The sequence below is a fragment of the Rhododendron vialii genome, chromosome 3a (assembly GCF_030253575.1).
Source record: "Rhododendron vialii isolate Sample 1 chromosome 3a, ASM3025357v1".
NCBI classification, from domain to species: domain Eukaryota; kingdom Viridiplantae; phylum Streptophyta; class Magnoliopsida; order Ericales; family Ericaceae; genus Rhododendron; species Rhododendron vialii.
The window spans coordinates 14,060,048-14,083,646 of NC_080559.1; the positions used below are offsets into that span (position 1 = coordinate 14,060,048).

Here is a 23,599-nt window from a genome sequence, read left to right on the forward strand (position 1 = left end):
GGTTCAAATGGAGAGAGTTAATTCCATTTCTTGTTCCCCCTTGATGTTGATCACGGTCAAGGCTTAATGTCACGACCCAAATTTGAAGGGATTGAATCCATGACATGACGAGTTATTTTAGAATCACCACAGGCCTTTGATATCACACATCTATAAAAATTTACTGAAACCCATAGTTTAAAAGAGAAATATCCACCGACAATTCATACGTTTGCTTAAAAAGAAAATCTGGCTCATCTGTATTCAGTCTCTGATTGGTTACGTTGTCAGAGTTTCGTTTTCGGAGAAAAAATATCCAAAAATTCCTGTTAACAATAAATATCATTTTGAATCTGACAGCAGTATCCGAATTTTAAGGAAAATTTTCAATTGTAGTAATTCAAAGTTAAGATTGATTTATCACACTTACACCCCCTTTGGATGGTGAGAAAGGAGGAGAAAAGAAAGGGCCCTTTCTCTTCAAATCTCACCATTTTTGGTGTGATTGGGTGAGAAAGGGGAAGGGCCAATCAAAACATTTCTTTCTTCTTTTTTTTTTACTTTTCTCTCCATTTCTCACCAAAATGTTCAATCCAAATGAGTAATTTCTTAAGAAGCCACAACCCGTTCCTTTATTTTCTCATGAAATCACTCCATCCAAAGGGGCTGTTAGGCTGGGTAGTTACGTAGTGTATGCGTGATGGAGCCGTACATGTATCCAACAGATTAGTTGGGGCAAAGCCTGGACGTCCTCGTCATTAAGAAAAGGCTAAACGAAACCTCAAAAGGCTATCTTTGTGCTTGATTTGGACCTGGATGGTCCCAACATAATGCCCCATTGAATGCATGTGATATTAAGCGGGATTGTTATCTGATAGAAATTCACAACACTCTGAAGTTGAATTTACCTTCATGGCTTTTCTGTCTAATGCTAGCATGACTAAAATGTTTCTTTGGTCATCACAGAGACATGGTGGGTGGACTTGGGGTGGAGGTAATCTCAGCAGTATGTCTGCTTCTGTATCAACACTGGGAGACACCGGTTGGTTAATACATGTTCAGAATGTTTTGGCTGGTTCTACTTGGATTGCAGCACGTATTGCTTTGGAATCAGCATCAGTGCTTGTTCATTGCAGGTCAGAAGTCCTTTTGTCTTCATCTTGTTAACTATACTGATAATTGGATACAAGTGCATGCTTGCGATGGGCAAAATTAATAATTATAGCCATTACTAATATGGAAACTATATGAATTTGTGGTCTAAATATATGGCATGACATTTACATTCTTACCATTATCGTGACTGATTCATGAGTTTTAATATTATTCATGTCGCTCATTTCAAAAACAAAATACATTATTAATATTGCAAAAGACTTTAAGCTATTATGGGTGGACAGAGGACCAAACAATGTGCTACAGAATAAGTTGCAGTCATACCTGTAGTGGCGTTGAGGTGAGGGTGATGAGCATGGTGCATAGCAAACATGTATCGTCACATCATTCTTCTTTTCTTTCTTTCTTTTTTCAGAAGATTTGTCAAATCCCCTTTATAATAGTGGAGTTTGAGCACTAACTCCAAAGTCTCCTGAATTTAGGCTATAATATCTCAGACGAAACTTTGTGCATTTAATAGACATGTTTTGACTTTCAAATCCTTGAGAAGGCATATGTTGTTTTTTATTTATCTGTGATTATTAGCCCGTTTGGTTTGAGGATTTTATGAGATAGGGAAACCCGTTACTTGTTTGCATTGTGAGGAAAGAAACAAAATAGTTAGAAAGGAAGAGAAATGATACAATGTAAAAGCCTTATGCCATTTCTCAATAAAATTGGTGAGATTTAATTAGAAACTAATCATCCCTTCTTTTCTTACCTTCATTCCACACGTACTATATATCAATTCATTGAACGTAGTGAAAGGAGTGCAAACTCGGATACCAATGTTAAGCAATTGACTAGAAACAAAAAACTTGTTTGTTGAGGTGATAGTTAACCAATGTGGGACAAGTTCGAAGTTTGAACAGTCTTCTCCCCATCTCGCATTTACTTCAACCACTTTTTTGGGGTTCTTAGGGTGAGTTGTTGCCTGTAAAGCTGCTATCTCATGTATGGAATATCACCCACTTCTACAGTAACTTGGCCCTCAGATGGAAGAATTTGTAGTTATCGCTTTTTTAACCAAGCGACCCCCATAGGGATGGCAATTTACCCCGCCCCAATGGATACCCGAACTCTGCTTTTCCTGAATCGTAGCTGATTGTTTCCTCGTGGGTACGGTTATGGTAGAGGTCAAGGGTTACCTGCTTGGGTTCCGTTCAGTTATGTTTTAGTTGTTACCCAAACCAAACCAAAGTGATGGAATTATGAATATACCCTTAACACACACAACACACATGTATATACAACGTAGGTCTTTTTTGGGTGTAGCTCTGTTTCATACCAGAGAATGAAACACTGTGTTTTTTGTTTTTTGTTCATTGTTTAGTATATGTTACACTTTTGCCCTAAGTTACTAAGTATGTGTTGGCACATAAATTTCAACCAAAGATTGATGAGTATTATCAATATATCATATGTTGGGGGGGCTTGCAGACTAAAAGACAAATAAAGAGCCTAAAAACATGTTGACCCAGCGAGCCCGCGAATCAACGAACACATGATGGCCCGACAAGCCTAACAAATATATGAGCCTGCGGAAGAAGTAGCAGGGCTACAAATCAAATCAGTTGAACCATGTAAGCCCATATCTCGCAAGGCCTACAAATCAAATATTCGGTTGAACCATGTAGGCCCTGCAAAAAGGGCCTACAAACCAAATATGGGTTCACGTAGTCTCAAATTGGTACGTAGAGCCCAAGAAATACTCATGTGGAAGCAGAAGAATATTACAAGATGAATGTCATCTGATGCAACCAACATTCAACATTTAAAGAGACTGAGAAGATATGATATCATCCTATCCTCTGGCAACAACTATTCAAATCCAAAGGAATTATTTGGCGGCCAAGCATCTGATGAAGGAAGCCCCTATAAATATGAGATCCATCATCAAAGGAAGGGATCCCTAATCTATATCTCTCATCTAGACCTAACATCTCTCTCATCTATCTCAAGACGTCAGACCTCTCATTTATCTCTCAACTCTTCACCATCATACTCTCCGCCCAAACACAAAAGCTATACATACCTCTTCTCCCTCAACTTAGAAAATATACAGAGAGAGAAGATATACTCCATTCAAGCAAAACCATTGCAATTGACAACCACCAAGCAAAACCTACTCGCTCACTACCACCTGCAATCTTCAGCAAACTTCGAAGATCAGTAAGAGTAAGCATACCAAGTGATAGGTAAAGAGTTCCAATCCCTCTAAATGTATCAAATATTCTCTGTTTTGATGTAAACAAGGGTTTTAAACCCCAATCATCAATAAAATCAAATAGTTCTAGTCTGTTTCATGTTCTTTATTCTTCATTAATCGGAGGTTTTACTTTTGTAGTATGTAATTAACGATTTGAAATCCAAATCGGAAATAGGAGCCTACATATAAAAAATCAACACTGTTCGCTTGAGCAGTGGATATTTGAGATATAGATTTCGAAGTGTGGGTAAATTCTACGGTTCAAAATTTATGTCTATAGTATGATTTTTTAATTTTGTTTAGGTTTAAAATATAACAGTTTTTGACCCCGTTTTATGTTATAAAAATTTTATTTTGACCCATGACAAATCCTATGTGTGTATGGCGTGTCTGAAAGGTGTCAGACTCAGATTTAAATAATCGGGGACGTGTTGGAGCGTGTCTGTCTGACACTTCTGGGATATGGATTCGTGGGGCTCGGAGGAGTGTTCGTGCTTCTTAGCTCTCGTGTAGGTGAACTTGGTTCGTGTACTATCTTGTGGTTTTCTTCGACATGAGAAAAGGAATAACGAAAATATGGGTTGATCCCTCTGGATGTTAATCATTGTTGTCATTTAGATATTATTCCCTTTACATGTAAGAAAATGTTCTCTATAAGTATTGGCATGATGCATTCGAGATAACAACCCACAACCTCAAGTCTTTTGTTCTGCTTATTACTTTCTCTTCTTTTTAGATTTTTTGTAACTTGGGAATTTGCCTTTATTGGTTCACATTGGACCCACTTGGCATGGTAAACCTATGATCGCCAGAACCGGTTCACAAGACCAGCACACTAGGTAAGATAGAGCTTGGCAATAGGAGTTGAACGTAAGGCCTCTTAGTTTACGATTGATGTGCTGACAAGGTTAAACCTTTTTTGACAAGGTTAAACCTCAGTTCCAGGATCTTTTTGTCAGATAGACAAATCCATCCCAGAACCTCGCTCATGCCCTCCCATCGAGAAAGGAACGCGTTCAGACCTAGGATCAAGGTTTTCAAATCGGGATACGTATCGTGTATTGATTTTATGATTTTTCGTATGTATCGGGATACGTATCGAGTATCGTAAGATACGGTAACAAAAGTTAATTTACACTAATTAATCATAAATACATTGCAATAAACTACAAATTGATAGGACATATGAAAAAGAAAAGTATTTAGGATGCAAAATAACACATCTTAGGCCATCTAAAGTGTTCCAAAAGAGTAAGGTGTACCAAAAGATCAAGTATTAGAGACTTACATCCTCTATCCACCTTAATTGCATGGTTTATAACCATTTACTACTAATATGCTAACTTAAAAGCTCAAAAGTCAAAAGTAACAAGTAAACCAAACATATCAAGTTTGTCTTTTTGCTCAAATCTCCTATTCCTCTCTCACGGCAATGTCGTAAAGATCATCATCATCTTCAAGGTCATCCCAAGCACCACCCCATCATCACCGATATATTCTTCTTCTTCTTCCTCTATTTCTTCCTCTACATCAGCATCAATAATTTCAACCTCATCCTCTTCTCTAACGAACTTCCTTTTGCCTTTTCTGTCATTTTGAAGGTTTCTTGGTCCTATAAAAATGGAAGCAATAACCAATTAACTATTGCATTTACATGTACATAAATATAATTATTTGAAAGAAAATAAAGATTGCATCCCATGAAATATACCTCTACGTCCTTTTTTACTAGTTTCTCCTTCATTAACTTCAAAGCACTCATTCATATCCATCCATGAAGGGTCTAGCGGTAAGCATGGATCTTCTCTTTCGGTAATTCATTTGTCATCGGATTCCATGTCGGAGAGAAAAATAGGATCGTAAGCATCACCATTCTCCTCTCGTTTCGTTTGCCTAAACTCCAAAGTGAGATTGTACTTGACAAAGACTAATGCATTCAATCTTTGTGCTTCTAACCGGTTCCTCTTCTTTGAATGGATGTGTTGAAAGGTACTCCAATTTCTTTCACACCCTGTAGCACTACATGTGAGGGATAGAACTCTTGTGGCTAACTCTTGGAGTTCTTTGCAACTACCTCCATAGCTCTCCCACCATAGTCCTAAAAAGAGAGAGCCAAATTAGTGCAAGAAAGAAACATTGACAAACATTGTTAAGATGAGAGTTAATACGGGGTTGTTTCTTCTCTCTAGTTATAACGGCCATATCAATGCCAAACATACCAACTGCGTTATGGAATTTGTCCATTTGGGCATCAAGTTTTAATCTTGCTTTGATACCCGGATACATCCTTTCTATGACCGTGTACAATCCCAATCTAACTTCCTCATCCGCCTCAAATGAAGCATCATAATGAAACCTAAAATGAACATTGAAACTAACATTCACGATAGAAAGTCACAAGAAGAAATGATTTCATTATTGACAGATTAAATGTTACCTAGGATTAAGAAAATAAGCCGCCGCATGAAGAGGTCGATGAAGTTGCAATGCCCAACGCTCATCAACAATCTTCCAAATCGCAGCATATCTTCTTTTCACTTTGTTGAAATTTTTTCAATTTGTTCCTTTGCCCTATCCATTGCTTCATAAATATAACCCATGGCGGGCTTTGCATCACCATCAACTAGTCTTAGGACTTTAACCAAGGGAAGTACACCCTTCAAGCAATACCTAATTGCATTCCAAAACTTTGCTTCCAACACTATTTGTTGGACATCTAACCCATTACGAGTCTTGGCATAAGAACTCTTACACCAAGCCGAAGAAGTAAACATGGCTCTAAGCCCATTTCTTTGAGTTAAGATACTTTTCAAAGTGAGGTAAGCAGTGGCAAACCTTGTCACGGCGGGCCTTGCTAAGTTATGATTCTTTGTATGCTTCCTCATCAGATTAAGCACCCAAGTATGTTGGTAGATATAAACAGTGAGTGTCTTTGCTTTGGTGATTGTGTCATGATGCACCGGTAGCCTACCAATATCTTTAAGCATCAAATCAATGCAACGAGCAGCACATGGAGACCAAATAAGTTTTTTCCTCTTGTCCATTAGCAACTCACTAGCAAGGACAAAAGCGGATGCACTATCGGTGACTTCTTGTATTACATTTTCTTCACCAATTTCGTCAACAAAATTATCAAGCAACTCAAACAAAGCAACACCATTCTTGATAATTGAGGAGGTATCTAATGATTTTAGGAAAACGGTTCCCTTTGGACTATTAACAAGGAAATTAGTGATAGAACGTCCACACCCATCTTGCCATCCATTCGACATTAAAGAACAACCTGTTTTCTTCCACTCACTTTTGTACTTGTCTAAAGTTGAATGAACATTATCAACCTCTTTCTTCAAGAATGTGACTCTAACCTCATGATATGAAGGAGGTTTCAAGCCCTTGCCGTATTCCCCGATTGATTGTACGGCGGTGTGAAACCATGAACTCTTAACCAAGCTAAAGGGCAAAGCCTCTGCATATATCATTCTACATATGTCAACACATGGTTTTGTTCGATCTTTCAACATAGAAGGCAAAGTGACTTGTTTCGCCTTTGTTTTGCTCACATATTGATCCATACTTCCTCTTTTAGATATCACATTTTCCACCTCGTCAAAGCAATCCACATCATCTTGCTCAATGCAATTTCTTTGTTTCAACTCTCCTTATATTTTTAGAAACATATTTGTAACATCTTTTGGAACTTTTTCACAAGGTTTTGCATTATGATGGGTACGAGCTAAGTGATGCTTCATTCTACTCACACCACCAGACAATGTCTTACCACAATAATTGCACACTAGTTTTAGTCTAGTGTTATCAACAGCTTCAGGATCTGCTAGCTCAGTAGCACGTACACAGTGGTTCCATGTGGGATCTACCGCATTCTTAATTTTCTTTTTTGGTGGAGCCATAACACTACAAAACATTACAAAAATTGCATAAAAAATATTTAAAACTGTAAAAGAAAGTTATGGGATATTGGGGTAATAAAATACAGTGCTCTGTGGATTGTGATTATCAAAAAAAAAAAAAACAAATACAGTGCTCTGTTTTTGTTGTCTCTTAGTGGAATGAGAAAGGGACATGCTTCACTTATTTTAATGGGGTAGTGGTCCAAAGAAAGAGATTTGAAAACAGAGAAAAAAGGTCGATGGTAGACTGGTAGGTGAACATGAATAATGGAGTCAAACATAAAACCCCACTCAGTGGGCTTTTACTGTATATATATACATATATGTGGACTTTTACTGTATATATATACATACATATAGATATATATATATATATCTATATATATATAGATATATATATACAGACCTCCTCATTTCTCCCATTTTCCGATCGAATTTTGATGATCCGAGCCGCTCAATGTGTTCAGAACGTGATTTTAAGGGTACCCGCGAGAAATCGGCGAAAAAAATGACCGGGAAGGGCTTCATCCGAGCAGTTTTTGTTTGAACCGTTCGATAAAAACAAACAAAAACTGCTCGGATGAAGCCCTTCCCGGTCATTTTTTTTGCTGATTTCTCGCGGGTGCCCTTAAAATCAAGTTCTGAACACATTGAGCGGCTCGGATCATCGAAATTCAATCGGCAAAGGGAGGTCTGTATTTTATTAAAATGAGGTGGTCCTTACGGGAGACGGACTGTGTATATATATACATATATATGTGTATATATATAAAGCCATAAAGGGTCGGTGCTATCTGCTGCTACTGTGTGTATACATATATATGTTACACACCCACTACTATAGAAAGCAACAAAAACAGAGCAGTAGAGCACCGACTTTACCCAAAAATAAAGAAAACAGAGCACTGAACCTCTCAAGTCTCAAAGAGGATCAGATTTATGAAAGGAGCACAGTTTCAGAGATCGGACCAAAACCATACCTCTCAGTCGACGAAAAGAGCAAAGCTTTCAGAGATCGGAGAGTAGCAGTCAGAGAGAGGAATCCTTTCACCGTCGATTGCATCAGAGACTCGTCGGAGAGTGGAGTCGACTAGGGCTTAGGAGTTGTCCATGGTGTATCTCGGTGGGTAAAAGAGTTTGGGTATGGCCCGTATGAGATTAAAGTTGAATCGGGGGTTTAAAAAGGTAAGTTTTTACTGTGTTCGAGAATCGTACGATACCACCTTGTATCCGATACGTATCGACTCATACGATACTCCCAGCGTAGCATACGATTTCTGTTCAAATACGGTTTGATGGTCAATACGTATAGATTTACATACGATACGATACGTATCGCGTAGCGTACGATTTTGACAACACTGCCTAGGATAGTACCTCTCAAGCATAAAATCCCATAAGGAAAAGAGAGGAGTTATGAAGCAAGAGAGAGAAACATTTACTTAATATCGACAAAATGCTGGGAAAGATTAATTCAAGTTCTTAGTATTAACATAAGATTTACTTACATTTCAGGAAAAAATTGGCAATCAACTCCAATTCTTGGTTGCAAGGAACACCTAAACAATGCGCTTCTATGATTGATAATTTATTAATATGGTGGTTTTGCTGAGCTTGGGATCTATGTAAGACTAAATTAATGGATTTATAATTTCATAAATTTTTCGTAAAAGCTCCCTTGGCACTCCCAAACAAGGAGATTCTATTATCCTTCGCTCCCCCGCCCGCGCTCCAACTCTCGCTTTGTGCAACTAGCCTTAAACTGTCGAGCTACACCGGCGGGCTGTTCTTTTCATTTGCTTTGAGGTTAATGTGCTAGAGTCATATGAAAGGGCATTTTCTATTTTGTTAAATGATGCGGTCTTCTACTTTGCAGTGATGGATGGGACAGAACAACTCAATTGATCTCCCTTGCAAATTTGTTGCTAGATCCATATTACCGGACTTTTAAGGGGTTTCAGGTGCGGACCAGTCTAAAGGATCTTTTCTGTTTTCCCATTTTATGTCAAGTCTATGTTTCTTCTCTGCCTTCATATTTAAGCGGTGGCTTGTTAGGAGAAAACTAGATGGTTTTCTTAGTGATTGGAAACCATGAATCAAAAGCAGTGTGTAGTATTTTCTGTGGCTGTTTGAGACTGAAAATTGGCACTCGTGACAGAAAACTAGTAGGAGAAATTCCTGTGATGGTTTGTCTTGGTATGAGGCTGCCATGTTGGATCCGTGATTTAGGATTGCAATCCCTAGTATGCTACTTGTTTTCACTGAATTGGATACAACCTGGGTTGTTTTAATTCTTCTTTTTTACAGGCATTAGTGGAAAAGGACTGGCTTGCATTTGGTCATCCATTTGCAGATCGCATGGGGATGCCAACTTCATCCGGTGGTGGTAGCATGCTTTATGAATTATCTAGGCAGTCTTCAACTGGTAGTTTCCCATCATCACCCATGCGTCAATCATCAGGATCGTCCACATCTCAAGCTCAAAGTTCTTCTCATGGACAAAATTCGAACAACTACTCTCCCATATTTTTGCAGGTTCGCATATTGTTCGTGTTCTTTCTGTATCAAAATTTATGTATGAAACTGAGAAGTAACCACTACTCTAGAGAATAGTAGCCACTTCTGAGAATCGTTCTGCAGAGACTAAATGGCAAATTACGGTAAGTTCAATTGGTTCTTAAATTAATTTGAGACAAATGATTTTGTTTTTGAACATATGATTAAAATAAACAAAGTAATCCCTCCCTGCCATTTTGTTGGGCCCTTACTGGGAACCAACTATTTAAGGGAACATAATTATTACATTATACTTTTGTTAACTTTCCAATTTTTCTCTCGATGGAATGTTTCTGCAAAAGGGGAATGTTGCATTACTGTTTTGGAAACTTTTCAAAAAGGACAATATTTCTGGGACATCCCAAAATGGAATACTGGACCATCTTTGCGGGGCGGAGGAGTAATAAAGTTGGTGAAGACGTGTTGGAAAGAATTTCTAGGGTTCGCTGCCACCGCATAACAATAATATGTACAATTTCTTTTCCTTTATGCAAGTAGTGACATATAAGTAATGGCTGTGCACCATGATAAATTACACCACAAGGTGCAGAGTACAGTGCCCTTTTCAAAGTTATTTTGGTTTCTTGATTTTGGGGTGAAGATACTAAAGTAAGACCAAGTGTGGTGAGCATCTAAGTGAGTGTCCTAGAGCTGCAGTTCATAGGTCGTGCTAAATAGTTAGATGGGGTCATTGGTCCGAACCATTTTACGAGAAGCTTGGAAAAGGACATTAACCGTTACTGAGCTAACCTTCAAATGGCACACGTTTGGATGCAGAATGTGTTCAACGTATCCATATGAAAAAGGGTTTATTCCATAACAGCAAGTTCAAACCCAATACCCCCTCTGAGACTCCGTACACTTAAAAAGGAATCGTAAGAGTTCATTTGTGTTACTTGTCTTAAGTGAGAGTTGAATGAGGCAAAATTTAGCTTGATTTAACAGACCAATGTGTTGACCTTGGAGGTAAAAATGTTAGTTGTTTGTATCAGGTACTTGAAGTTCTACTGGCTTAAGAAATCTAACCCAGGACCTCTTAGCTGTGTATGTGCAATTTTGTAACTTCAGAAGAGAAGTAATTTGCATGCTTACTTTCCAGCATGTGGTGTTTTTTTAACTAATTTTTTTCACCAAAATGACCATTCTTTGATTTTTTTTTTTTTTTGGTCTGTTTGAGGGGAATGCATGTCTTTCAAATTCAGATTGTGTTTCTTCCGTAATATAGTGGCTAAACAGTAAGGGTTGGTATTTTTATGTCTGCAGTGGGTTGATTGTGTTTCACAGCTGCTGCGGATGTATCCTTTTGCATTCGAATTCTCCTCGGTATGGTACTTTTCATATCTAATACATATGGTTTGTCTTATGCAAACCTTAACTTGCTGTATGTAAACAGAATAATTTGGGTTGTAAATTGTTTTTGGCTACATCATCCTGATTGTGGACTGTTGAGCAACAGCTCGTGATTTTATAATCATCTTGCAGGCTTTTCTGGTGGATTTCTTGGACTGTGTGCTCTCTTGTCGCTTTGGAAACTTCTTGTGCAACAGGTATATATGCCTTCTGTAGCATTGGCTAGGTGAAGTTTGATTCATTGTCATTACTTCCCCTTTAAATTTTGATTACGACAGGTGAGATACCGTGAGTATAAATGGACTAGTCATTGTAAAGCAAAATAAATCTTATTTTGGTCTCCACATAAATGGAGTTTTACCATTACATAACCATATATATGATGAGAGATTGAAGGATGGTCAAATATATTGATCTAAAGATTTTTAACCATGATTGATACTGTTTTTCTTGCCAAACAATGGAGTTCAAAATGTTCTTCAAAGGTTATACGAATTAAAATACATGATAGAAAACTTCATTTCCCTTCTTGATTGTACATGGGTTGGGCCCCTTGGCATGTTCTCTTGTGCAATTGTCTTGTTGCTTATCAGACACACACACACACAAACGGCTGTCTATTTGTTGCTATGCTCAGATAACAATTAGGTTGGGTGTGATGGTGAGAGGACCATAAATATGCCCCATCTTTTGGATTCTCATTTTGGGTGCATCCCGTATTGTGAATGAATTTTTCAAGTTAAATTGACCAATCTTATTTTCTCGAGTTCTTATGGTGTGCATTAGTCTTGAACAATTCCGTGTTACCAGCTTGTGGTGTCTGTTACCAAGTAAATTATTCTAACAATGACGTCCCTTATAGCAATGTTCTAAATGGGGCTTGGCGCTAGTAGGGTGGAGACCCACCTCCAAGCGCCAAGCCGCCTAGGCGGCACCAAGCAATTCGGCGTTTTTTTTTTTTTTTTTAACAAACCATTATCCAATCAAACTATATTCTATGTATCCATAATGCAAGTTCAAAGTTCTACATAGCCATAATGCAAAGTTTAATGTACAAACCCAAATGAAATTAAGTAGTAGCAACTAGCAAATAAGTTGAATAAGACAATCAGTAGAAATAAACGAGATCGGAGATCCCTAATGCCAAGTTCAAAGTTCATCTCCTTCCTTTAACTCTTCTCCTCCATTACCCTTCCAAAACTTGATCTCCATTAGTTTAATACTATACATTTTAGGCCGCCAAAGGCCTCCAAAGACGTTGATGACGCCGCCAAGCCCCGCCTAGGCGGCCGCCAAACACCCCAAACCTCCCTGGGCACTAAATCAAACGCCAAGGGGCATTGGCGTGGCAGTAGGGCACCTCCAAGCGCCTAGGCGGCCTCGGCGGCCGCCATTTAGAACACTGCCTTATAGTTACTTCTATCCATCGAGTTAGAGCAACCTACTAAGGTAGCCCAAGGTGGAAGTTTTATATTTGTTTTTTCAAATATGGTTCACAGGTCAGAACTCTTCTATATGGACAACAGATAAATGAGTATTTCCTCGAGCATTATTTTTGCTTTCTGGAACTCATCTGTCTTTCAGCTTTTCACAAAACACGAGAAGCAAAATCATCCCTTCCTGAATATATCATCGAGTGTATTTGGAATTCCACAAAATCTTGTTGCTTCTTTTATTGGTGAAAAATGTTTAGAACTTCAACTGGTGTCGAATTCTAATGAAAGGTCCCCAAAGATGAGAAAAAGTTTGGGAAACAACAATTCCTGAAATTATGGAAGACGAGCTCTTGTGATGCTGCGGCCTTCATTTAGTCGTTGTGCCTTTACTACGGACCTTGTTGGCATCACATTGGAAGCCAACTTGGCCCAGGTGAAACTATATTACCTTTGGACTTTGGTTCTTTGTAATATGCACAATGCATAATGAACATTGTTGATGTTTTTCTGAACATATCTTCATGGTAGGCTGTGTTATGTAGTCTGAAGTTCAGTTTTTAGAGAGGGAGGGAGGGGGAAATTATTTGTAGAACTGGAACTCTCAGCCAGAATATTAGGATAGGTATGTGGCGTATGCCTGCTTTATTACGTGGCAAGGTTTTTTGCTGCATTTCCCTGTTATCTGGCATTCTTTTGAAGTTTCCATAAATTGTCATGGTTTTGTTGATAACCGTAGTTTTAACAAGATAAATGGCTTAGGGAAATGATTTAGAACCTTTACATATGTTGTGTATTTGATAGTCGATTAGGAACTAGGAAGATTATCTGTCTCATAAAATCTACATCTTGTTTTGCATTTAGGAACTCATAGTGCAACATTGAACATACAAGGGAGGACGTTCAAACATGTTCTCCACTTCTATGAAACGATATAAGTACCTTTTCTGAATGCTTGGTTGTTTAAATTTCAGTGAGAAGGAAAGACAGCAATCTGACATTTTTGATACAAGTGGATGCTTATGGATGTATTTGGCTGATCTGCGGGCTTCGGAGGGAAGTTCTCATGTACACTTTAACCTCTTTTATGAGCCATCAAAACATGAAGGACCACTATTGCCGCCTGCAGCAGCTTTAGCCCCAACTCTATGGCCCCAATTCCATCTTCGATGGGCCTGTCCTTCAGAAGCCCAAGCAGGGGAGGTTGAAGCTCAATGTAGGAGCCTCGCTAAGAAATTCTCCGAACTGCAAAAGGTAATAATGACTTAGCATTTCATGGTGTCTTCTGCCTGCTATATGCCATCTTCTCCCTCCCTCTCTGATTATAAGCAATAATGTCCTCCTGACTCCATCGCTTATGACTTTATGGATGACCATGTGTGTGATTATTGACCCATGGCATTAAGGGAATCCCACCTGATGCAAAAATGGCCACCGCGGAAAGCCCTACACGCTGCCAAGGGCAGCTAAAGAGTTCAATTCTCTACTAAGTCAAAGAATTTGATCCAAGGATTGCACTCCCTCAACTCCATCTGTTATTATAATAAATGTCATCCCGAGTTTTGAGTTTTTTTGTCTATTTTTCCGTAACTTCACTTACTCTTATCTTAGTTTTCCCTGAATTCTGGGTTGACACCCTTAATTTATACACCATTCGTGTATGTTGCAATCTAACAGTTTCATGAAATGGAACATAAAATGTTAGTTAAGGCTCCGTTTGTTTTAGTATAAGATATCTTACCATGAAAATAAAATTTCTGGAAAATATTTTTGCATAAAATGATTATGGTACTTTTTCCCAATAATTATTTTGCTTCTGGGTTGCTCGCAAATGCTAACAGGCAAAAGAGGCGGCGGAAATGAAGGCTAAAGAAATTGCTGCTACAACAGAGTCCTTGAGCGCAGCATTGCAAAATGAGAAACAAATCAGCAGCTCAGCCATGAATTTGGCCAAAAGGGCAACAAAGGAAAGTGCAGCAATAAAGCGAGCGATACAGTCACTGGGATGCAAGGTTCACTTCTCTGGCAGCGGCGATTGTACTGTCAACATTGAGAGCAACCAAACTGAGATACCACACAAACTTATTCAATCTCCTTCGAAAAGAGAATCAGATGGCAACATGTTGCAGAATGATGACAAATCGGATCTTTCCGTTTCTATAACGGTTATTGATGAGGTGGATTCCAATAATCCAATTAGTAAGGTTTGTGAATCGTTATGCCCATTACGCACTCGAGACAGAGGGTGTCGGTGGCCCGACGCTGGTTGTGCTCAATTGGGAAGTCAGTTTGTTGGACTCAAAGCGAACTTTGATGCTTTTGATCGTCTTTCTATTTACGACAGTTATTTCCGCTCAGAATGAAAACCCTTAATTTTTAGATATTCCAGTGGTAGCAACAAACTTTTGACCATAGTTATCCATTCTGCAAGGAAGGAATTGGATGCAGTTTTGTAGGTAAGGCTTGTTTGGGATAGGGATTTCAGTGAATTAGCACCGAGGATGTATATCGGCACGGCACTTGATATTTATGGGCATCGGGAATATGTACAGTGAGAATGTAGAGTTTGTTCTCGAGTCTGAACCAATTTGACTTTGCGACAATGGCGAGGATCTAAACAAAAATGCTCGGAGAATAATTCATTTTTAGAGCTGTTTGCAGGTGTTCCTTAGTCGCTTCTCTACATTTTTTCTTTTCTTATGTAATTCATTGGGGCACGTTGCACATTGCCATTCATGTTGGGAATAAGATTAACTTGTGTACAGATTCTTTGACTGGTTCATGATTGTTGTAGTTTGGATCTGAATTCATGTAATCTGGGTTGGTGTTGAATAAAGCTTTGTACTGTATTTGTTTGGAAGGAGCTCTCTTCTACTCTTATCTGTGTTTCAGAAGTATAAATGCCATGAGAGTAGTTTGTTTGCAATATCATGGTCTTTCTTAGTTAACGTTATGTGCGTTTTCCTCGGTATTAGTAGTCTGCATATTCTAGTGCAAAGCTAGCTGGCAGCTGTCTGATGAGTTCATCGCTCTCTATGGCCATTTTGTCTCTATGGCCATTTTGTCTTTAAGCTTCAGGCCAGATAAAAAGAGCTGAGGTATTTTGGAAGCTGAGTGCAGTGTGGTAGGCATATTTTGGTACCTGAAATCAGGGCTTTACTTGTGATTTTGGAGAAGGGTTATCCTGTTTCAGTTTTAATAGATACATATTGACTGACAAGTTATTGTGTTGTCATGTTGTTCACACTAACCCTTAATTTCTTCCTCTTCATTTTTTCTTCTATTTTTCCCTCTATTTTTTCTTTCACCCATCTATATACCATCTACAACTTATAAGTTAGTGAAAATAACTTGACATTTTTGAACAATAAAATTTTTAATAACTTACTATTAGTTAGCGGAAACGCCCCCTAATTGGTATAATATGTAGACTTAGTGGTGGTTTTTTTTATTGATTTAGGATAAAGAGGTGAGGTGTACTGGTGGAATCCAAGTGTAGAGAAATCCCTTGGCATGAGTGCTCAGGTACCTTTAGTGATGCAGTGCGATCATGAATTTTGAAGGGAAAAAAATATAAAATGAAGAAACTACTATAATATGTTTGGTGCTCCTTCTGTTGAACAGTCTTCCTCAGCAACTTCATATAGCTCCATGTGTACCTGGTTTAACGCCAGGTGCTAAAATTCCTCAAAGAGAAGGCAATGTCCATAACTAATCACACAGAGAGAGAGAGAGAGAAAGAGAGAGAGAGAGAGAGTTTGTGTTTTGAACATTGAACTTTTTCTTATTGACTTAATTAAAAGGGCAGCTATAAATACATTATGATTACATTTCGGGGGACCACCTCTTCTCCCAACTTGTAAAACTAAGAAAATCACTAGCACAACAATTTACAAGGAGACTACATCTGCAACCAATAGTAATACAACAGTCTAGCGAACTGAACATTAAGAAGTTCTGCCAAAATCCAACCTTCTACCATCCAACGGAAACAGCGGAAGCGAAGCTTCTTCCCCAACTCATTTATGTAACAATGGCATCTCTTCGTCATGTATTAACTATCCGAGAAGTTATTTTGCTGTCAGAATCCCATAGTTTACCGATAATAAACTGGAGGCGCTCCCAATCAAGACAGCACCAGGCTTCAAAGCATTAGAATTCATGGTGTTCCAAAACGCATCAACTAATTGCTCCTGTTTGGTCAATCAAGGTGCCAACCGGTTCACCGCATAATGCTCTAGAAATGTTCCCTGGCTCGAGCAGGTTAAAGACCACAACTGCAGAGAGAGAAGAACGGATAAATGCTTAGAGTAAAAAGGTAGAATCACATAAAGAACACAATGGTCTAGTGAATGAATAGAAGTGAAGTATTGAAGCTAACCCGAAATTTCATTCTCTTCGCAGTATTGTATTGCCATCATGTCCATGGGGGTAACACCCCTAGAAACTACATCCCTGAACGAAATGTGATCGTATATGCCACCAACATTTGTACCTTTAAGAACTGCATCTGCATTTACTGCCAAAAAATAATGCAGTGTCATCATATGCTTCCTTTCAAGATTCATGATATGCTTCCCAATATGCTAAATTTGCAACAAACTGAGATGAAAAACTGCTTCCAAAATAAGCCCACAGCTTCGAAAGAATTTGAAGAAAAGAATAAGGGCAAAACATAAAAGCATATTGTGCAATGTGCACTAACTGAATTCGAGGTTGGAAAATGAACCAAAATGGAGCGAGAAAAAGAAATCGAAACCAAAACTATATATGGGTGGGAGGATGTCCAAAGATTTGGGCACCTAGTAAAATAAGAAAAAAGTATTGGTGATTTCTCAACAAGTCAAGAGTTATTGGATATGCAGTATGCAAGGTAACAAGTAAGGAGAGGCATAGAGCTGGAACCAGGTTAAATGAACATCAAATCTCTATAAATGATTATCAATCCATAGGGAAAATGAAATTCTAAACCCTGACAAAAAGTAAAGGATATAACTAGTAGTACTTTCTGAAGCTCTCAGAGCTGCTGCTGTATCAGTAGTGAAGAGTGGATTCCCTGTGCCACCTCCAATACCACCAAAGATAACGACTCTTCCTTTCTCCAGATGACGGATAGCTCGTAGCCTGCAATAGGGTTCAGCAACCTCAGGCATTGGAAATGCACTTTGCACGCGTGTCTGAACTCCCAGCTTCTCAAATTCCGACTGAAGCAGTACAGAATTCATAACTGTTGCCATCATACTGCTAACAAAACCAACAGTACATGATCATGAGGCAAGTGATGACAAATTAAAGACTCTAATTAAATATTTTGAAGTCAACACAAGACAACCATCAGTACTAGGGCTACAACTATACCGAGCTGTTTACGAGTAGCTCAAGGCTTGACTCGGTTAGACCTCAGCTCGCTAGGTAACAAAAAAGCTGGAGCCATAATCTTCAGCTCATTTAACAAAGGAGCCCAGCTACTAATAGCTAGAGTGAGCTGCGAGCCTAGCCACATATTGATACATCATCTTCTATTATTATTCATGTTACAAATTTCTTGGCTCCAGTTTGACTACCAACAAATTAGCTGCCATGTGTTACCAACATCTGCGACCATCACGAATACATTACGAACGAGTGGAAGGATTGGTGGTGAAATGGATGCTCCTGAACCAGTACTTTTTCGATGTGGGACAAGGATAACTGGCAAATGAAATGTTCGCCAACAAATGCCATCATTGATCATATTTTGTACTTCAGTTCCACATCCATATGCTCAGCACAAATGGGAAATATAAAGAATCTAAAGAATCCTATGTAAGTAGAGAGCCCAATCGCCCTTCACTCATGTCTCCTGCGCCAGAACTCCACTTGTTTTACCCAGTCTTGGTGAGCTGAGTCCGAGCTTAATAAAAAATGTAAAACTGGCTCGTATTGAGCTCGAGCTGACCCAATTTTGAGCGAGCCGAGCTTGAGCAATACCTTGTGTGCGGCCCTAATTAGTACAGGAACACTCATTGCCTTTAAGTAAGCACAGACTGTTCTCTATTATTTTCCAAAAATGTTCAGCGCGAACGTAATCAGCAGCTGACCAGCAATAGGTGATGAGTACTATTGTCAACACAAGAGCTACAACCAGCCAAAGCCAATTCAAAACAGAAAACTTTTGCTGTCCCAAGTAAGTCCATCTCTCCATTTCGCAATTCCCAAATGTCGTCCCACTTCGAAAAGTTGAAGTAAACAATATAACCATATAACCATTCAAATTCCTTTGGTAAATGCAAATGCTTTTCATAGCACAAAGTGGAACTGTAGGTAACCACTACCTTCTCATTCCAACATGAATGCTTTTGATGTATATCCCGTTGAAAAAGTTAGGTTTCTAAAAAGTGTAAACAAAATGGTACGAAGGAAGTGATGATACGTTTGTTTTGATTTATAGCACATCAAAGTACAGAGATCTTTAGAGGCACTGTGAACATCGTTTTTTCATCAGCTGGGTACCCTAAATGTTAAGAAACAGACAAGAAGATGGCAGAAATAGAGAATGTAGCGATTAACTTCTCGGAATTCTAGTATTAGTGGTGTCTCTGAATTCAAAAAGTGTTTATCCAACGCACCAACCAAATTAGAAATAGAGAACAAGAAAGCAGCCCAAGAGCAGTACTGAAGCCCATAAAAGTCAGCAGGATATCAAGCAAACAATCATAAGTTCATAACACTTGATCACTGGTGTACTACAACAACCTACATGCCCAACTGTCGTAGACAAGATCAGTGTCGCCCTCACATTACTCCCTTCCTTAACGTATAGAGCATTCACAAGCCAAGAATTCTCAACGATGAAACTTCTATTTTGCTTCCTGTCTTGTAATCGCATTCAAATTTTGTGCAGAACATTCATAAATGCAGTCAGCCTAAGAGGCATAGGTCTTGCATTCTTGAGTTCAGAAACAAGATTAAAGCTGCTAAACTGAGATTATCTAACATCCACAGCTGGAGGTACAAGTGGAAGTAGGCATGGTCAGAGCATGGAAATCTCAGAGCATGGTAGTCTCGAAACCCCAAATTGGATTTGATGTAGCAAAAGCTAAGAATAAGAACTTTACCCAACTTGATATGCTGAAGGTCTATCAAGACCAGTAGATGATACCCACGAGTCTCCACAAAAGAAGTTACGACCTCCAACAACAATAGCCACCTACAAGATATCTTGAATTAAAAATCTCAGAATCCGAAGAGCTGATTAAATCTTTAGTATGAAATACTGAACAACGGATTTGCATCTTGAGAAATGTCAGGAAATCCAGGCACTTACCTCTACACCAAGGCGGCAAGCTGTTGATATTTCTCTAGCAATCTGTGATGCCACCTAAAAGTAGAAGGATGCCGTTCAGCATGTATATCCAACCCGATAGCCAGATAAAAGGCAACAGGTAAACAAAGACCCATTTACCAAATATTCATTTACCAATTTCATATGACATAAATAGGCTAGAAACGAGTACCTTGGGGTCAATACTTTGACAATTGCCCGCCAATGCAGTACCACTGATTTTGAAGACCACTCTATGCCATTTAGGGCTGGGCATTGATTTGGATTTCATATTGTTTACAAAGGCAACACTATTGGATGGATATCTGCACAGAAAATGTTGAATGACACCAAACTCTGGTAAAAAACATATAGCATAATGCTAGTTCGAGTGTACTTGCAGGATAAATAATTATGTCGACAAAGTCGAATAAAAATGTATGCGTCATTTGAGTGATCATCGTTGAATAAGTGAATGCCACAAAGCTCAGGAAGTGGCAACCGCTAAGAGATTGGGAATATTCTTTCTCCTGATTCACCACCAAGGAATTCTTTCTCCTGATTCCCCACCATCTCCACTCTGGAAGGAGCATCCGTGTTTGATAAATAAGGCAACAGCAAGATGGTTGAAGGCCTCCAAATAACACTAACCCAGAGTTCTAATATCTAGTGAAACTGGTAGTTGAATCAAAAGAAAAAATGCAACAGAAGAAAAACAGATGGCTATTACAATATTTTCCTATTATCTAACTCAACTCAAAAAAAAAAAAAAAACACACTCCCCAATTGCGTGAGCACACTTAAGAGAGTACTCACCATTTAAAAAACTACCAAAGGGAAATCTGACGTAGGTAAACGACTCCCCATCCCTCTTGCATATGCCATGCCAATTAACAACTATCTTCCTTCCTTTAACTGGATTACAAACGTAACAATTTTCTCTTGGTTACCACTTACCACAACACACAAAAAAGGTTACATTTTGAAGAGCATGTGTCCCCGGCTCCTGCCTTACAAGGAAGTGATGATACAGTTCCTATAGTTCCTTTACGAACAAATAGCAGTAAGCACTAACCAACATACATTTCAATCACTCACAATGTACACCACAACATCTCACCAAATATACAACAAGATGGTTCAATAACACCATTAACATCCAAAGATCGTTGCATTAAACAAGTGATGTACCTCTTTGGTTGCCTAATCATATAACCAGAATTCCTTCCACCAGACCTATTATAAATTATCTTCCTTCCTTCAATTAGATTACAACCGTAAGAAATTTCTCTTTTTGAACCACAACACACGAAAAAAGGCTACCTTTGGAAGACCAAGGAAATGGTGGTACAATTCCGATAGTTCCCTTGTGATCAAATAGCAGTAAATAAAAAACAAGAAGCATTTCAGAGTCTGCCCACCTTCTACTGACATTGAGCAAAAAGCAACGACAGGAGTAAAAGGCTCATATGACTGCGAAGAAGTTGTGAACTACCTATGCTGATAGAACCAACCCGCTACATGAGGTTGTCCTAACAGAAACTAGCAGACCTAGCAAGCTACAAAGGAAAGGGAGATCGATCACTGCTTTTAGCCTACTAGCACTATGCAACATACATTTCGAACCCTAACAAAACACACACACAACATTCACACTAAATAAACAGGCAGCTAATTCAATAACAGCACTGACCATTCCAACAACATTGTGTTTTTTTTTTTTTTTTAACAGAACAACATTGTATTAAACAAGTGATATATAATATACCTCTTTGGTTGCCTAAGCATATAACCGGAATTCCCTCCCCCAGACCTACTATTATCCTCATCATCACCGCTGCTCTTCACCGACCCTGAATTCCCAACAATCGGCTCGATCTTCTTAAACCAATGCCAGTTACTCGCCGCCAGCCCGCCGCTGTTCACCCTCTGGAGCTCAACCTTGTACCTCTTCTTCAAGTTATCAATCTTGTTCTTGCACTGCTCCACGCTCTTCCTCAGCTTCTGCTTGTCGCCTGACCTCTCGCTGACGATCTCCGCCACCTCGTCCCAATCCCTCCCCCTTAAATTCCCTCGGTTCAGCTGCGTGTACTTGCCCGTGTAAGCCTCAAGCAGCGAGTCGATCGCCGAGTCGCTCCATTCCTCGCGGTCCCTCCGGTTCTCTCCGCTGCAGCTGCCGGGAGATTCGACGGTGGCGGAGGTGGCGGCGGCAGCGACGGAGGCGTGTTTTAGCCTCTTGGAGGTGCGTTTCCCGTTCGGAGTGGCGTGGTTGGGTTTTGTAGGGTCGGAGGAGTCTTCGACGCCGCCGCCGCCGGCGGGGTGAGAGTAGAAGGCGGCGATTCTGGAAACGTCGTCGTCGGTGCGTGAAGTCATGGAAGAGGGGAGAGAGAGAGAGAGAGAGAGATTAGGGTTGGAGGGGGAGGGGGACGACGTTAGATGAAGCAAGGCTAGATATTTCACGGTGTGTATATTGGGGTTAAAATCGGCGTCTAGTGATGTCACGGATCGTAACGCGCCGTTTAAATTAGAGCTGGTGTCACGTTAAGGAGTTGAGTTGGCGTTACAAGTGATGTCACGGCTCGTAACGCTCCGTTAAATTCATGGAATTAAACAATAAAAATGTATAAAAGGGACACGGAAGAGCAGAAGCGCCCGTGGCCTAATGGATAAGGCGTCTGACTTCTAATCAGGCGATTGTGGGTTCGAGTCCCACCGGGCGTGCTTCCGCAGGTTTCCTATATTGTTTTTGGCTAAAACAGGAGGAACAATTGGCTTATGATATTATTGTTGCCTCATTTTTTGGCACTATTATTTTCCAGAAAAAAAAAATAATAGTGCACTCAAAGAGATCAGATTTAATGAAGATGTACTCCGTATTTCAAACGGAATATGATAGTAGTTGTTGCTTTTTCTTTTTTTGATCCACTAGTAGTTGTTGCTTGATAGCTTCCATTTCGCATTATTTTCCCTCCTTACAATATCTCAACAACAAAATATAACTTAGGTTTTTTTATTATTTTCCGGTCGTGCTTAACGGCTAGGGTTCTCTCTTGCGGCTGTCGTTTGGTATGCTTGGTTGTTGACTAGTTGTGGGCTGCCGTCTCACCGGCCATGGGGCAGCTTTAGAGGTTGGGGATCAGTTGGCAGGGGCTTGGGTTAGGGCTTTTGTTTTTTGTTTTGGTTTTTTTATTTTATTTTAGGTGGTGGCTACTGGTTGGTGATGGCATCTTTGGCGGTGGTGGCGGTTCTGGGGCAACAACAGGGGTGGGTTCCCCGGGTCTCGGAGGCTGCAACAACAGGGGCTAGTTCCCCGGGTTCTGGTGGTGGCTTGAGTGGGTCTCTCGTTGTGGAGGCTGCTTGGAAGTTGGGTGGTGATTTTCTGATTTGGGCAACCAGACCTTTTTTATGAGCTGATTTTGTATTGATCTGAGTATTTAGACTCACTTAGGATGTTAAGGCTTCGGCCTTTTCAGGCGGGCTGCTTCCCAATTAGGTGATCTTGATTGGCTTCTTGCCAATAGTAGGATTGGGTCTCGGATTGGGCAAAAGATTGTTCTTTGAACATGATGCTATTTCCTTGCTCCTATTAGTCTTGTAACAACTTCAAGATTAATGAAACTTTTTTTGCTGTTCAAAAACAAAAAAGGTTTTTTATTTTTATTTTCTATGATGGGATAATATGCGGCCTGGAGAGTACCATTCTATC

General features: G+C 39.5%; 3 protein-coding genes and 1 non-coding gene across 6 annotated transcripts in view; 2 read left to right on the forward strand and 2 right to left on the reverse strand.

Moving 5' to 3' along the window:
* Window positions 1-15,450, forward strand: part of LOC131318657 (phosphatidylinositol-3-phosphatase myotubularin-1-like) — a 32,224-nt gene extending 16,774 nt beyond the window's left edge. For both annotated transcript variants that reach the window (XM_058348575.1, XM_058348574.1), the window contains 7 exons: window positions 946-1,115; window positions 9,128-9,212; window positions 9,559-9,786; window positions 11,071-11,130; window positions 11,290-11,354; window positions 13,565-13,844; window positions 14,432-15,450. In XM_058348575.1, coding sequence (XP_058204558.1) covers window positions 946-1,115; window positions 9,128-9,212; window positions 9,559-9,786; window positions 11,071-11,130; window positions 11,290-11,354; window positions 13,565-13,844; window positions 14,432-14,953 — 1,410 coding nt within the window. In that variant the 3' untranslated portion in view covers window positions 14,954-15,450. The remainder of the gene's footprint in view (window positions 1-945; window positions 1,116-9,127; window positions 9,213-9,558; window positions 9,787-11,070; window positions 11,131-11,289; window positions 11,355-13,564; window positions 13,845-14,431) is intronic.
* Window positions 4,658-7,523, reverse strand: LOC131318659 (uncharacterized). Of its 2 annotated transcripts, none has more exons than XM_058348577.1 (3): window positions 5,781-7,523; window positions 5,055-5,699; window positions 4,658-4,955 (listed from the first exon to the last, which is right to left on the reverse strand). In XM_058348577.1, the coding sequence occupies exon 1, from the start codon at window positions 6,913-6,915 to the stop codon at window positions 5,878-5,880; it is 1,038 nt and encodes a 345-aa protein (XP_058204560.1). In that variant the 5' UTR covers window positions 6,916-7,523; the 3' UTR covers window positions 4,658-4,955; window positions 5,055-5,699; window positions 5,781-5,877. The 2 variants fall into 2 exon arrangements, with proteins under 2 accessions (XP_058204560.1, XP_058204559.1); XM_058348576.1 differs by having other exon boundaries at window positions 5,055-5,441; window positions 5,512-7,523.
* An 897-nt stretch (window positions 15,451-16,347) lies between the features above and the next one.
* LOC131319474 (uncharacterized) lies at window positions 16,348-22,327 on the reverse strand. Its single transcript, XM_058349722.1, has 7 exons — window positions 21,662-22,327; window positions 20,087-20,219; window positions 19,897-19,950; window positions 19,688-19,779; window positions 17,596-17,834; window positions 16,972-17,109; window positions 16,348-16,867 (listed from the first exon to the last, which is right to left on the reverse strand). The coding sequence occupies exons 1-7, from the start codon at window positions 22,264-22,266 to the stop codon at window positions 16,770-16,772; spliced, it is 1,359 nt and encodes a 452-aa protein (XP_058205705.1). The 5' UTR covers window positions 22,267-22,327; the 3' UTR covers window positions 16,348-16,769.
* A 214-nt stretch (window positions 22,328-22,541) lies between these two features.
* TRNAR-UCU (transfer RNA arginine (anticodon UCU)) lies at window positions 22,542-22,614 on the forward strand. Its single transcript has one exon. It is a non-coding gene; the product is annotated as a tRNA-Arg (tRNA).
* Window positions 22,615-23,599: the final 985 nt, after the last annotated feature.

Excerpts from the sequence above, each read along its gene's own strand:
- LOC131318659 (XM_058348577.1), bottom strand. The coding sequence starts at position 6,915 with ATGGATCAATATGTGAGCAAAACAAAGGCGAAACAAGTCACTTTGCCT.
- LOC131319474 (XM_058349722.1), bottom strand. The coding sequence starts at position 22,266 with ATGACTTCACGCACCGACGACGACGTTTCCAGAATCGCCGCCTTCTAC. Across the intron at positions 19,951-20,086 it reads GTCAAAGTATTGACCCCAAG|GTGGCATCACAGATTGCTAG; the intron begins GTACTCGTTTCT and ends TTCTACTTTTAG. Across the intron at positions 17,835-19,687 it reads CCTTCAGCATATCAAGTTGG|CAGTATGATGGCAACAGTTA; the intron begins GTAAAGTTCTTA and ends TGGTTTTGTTAG.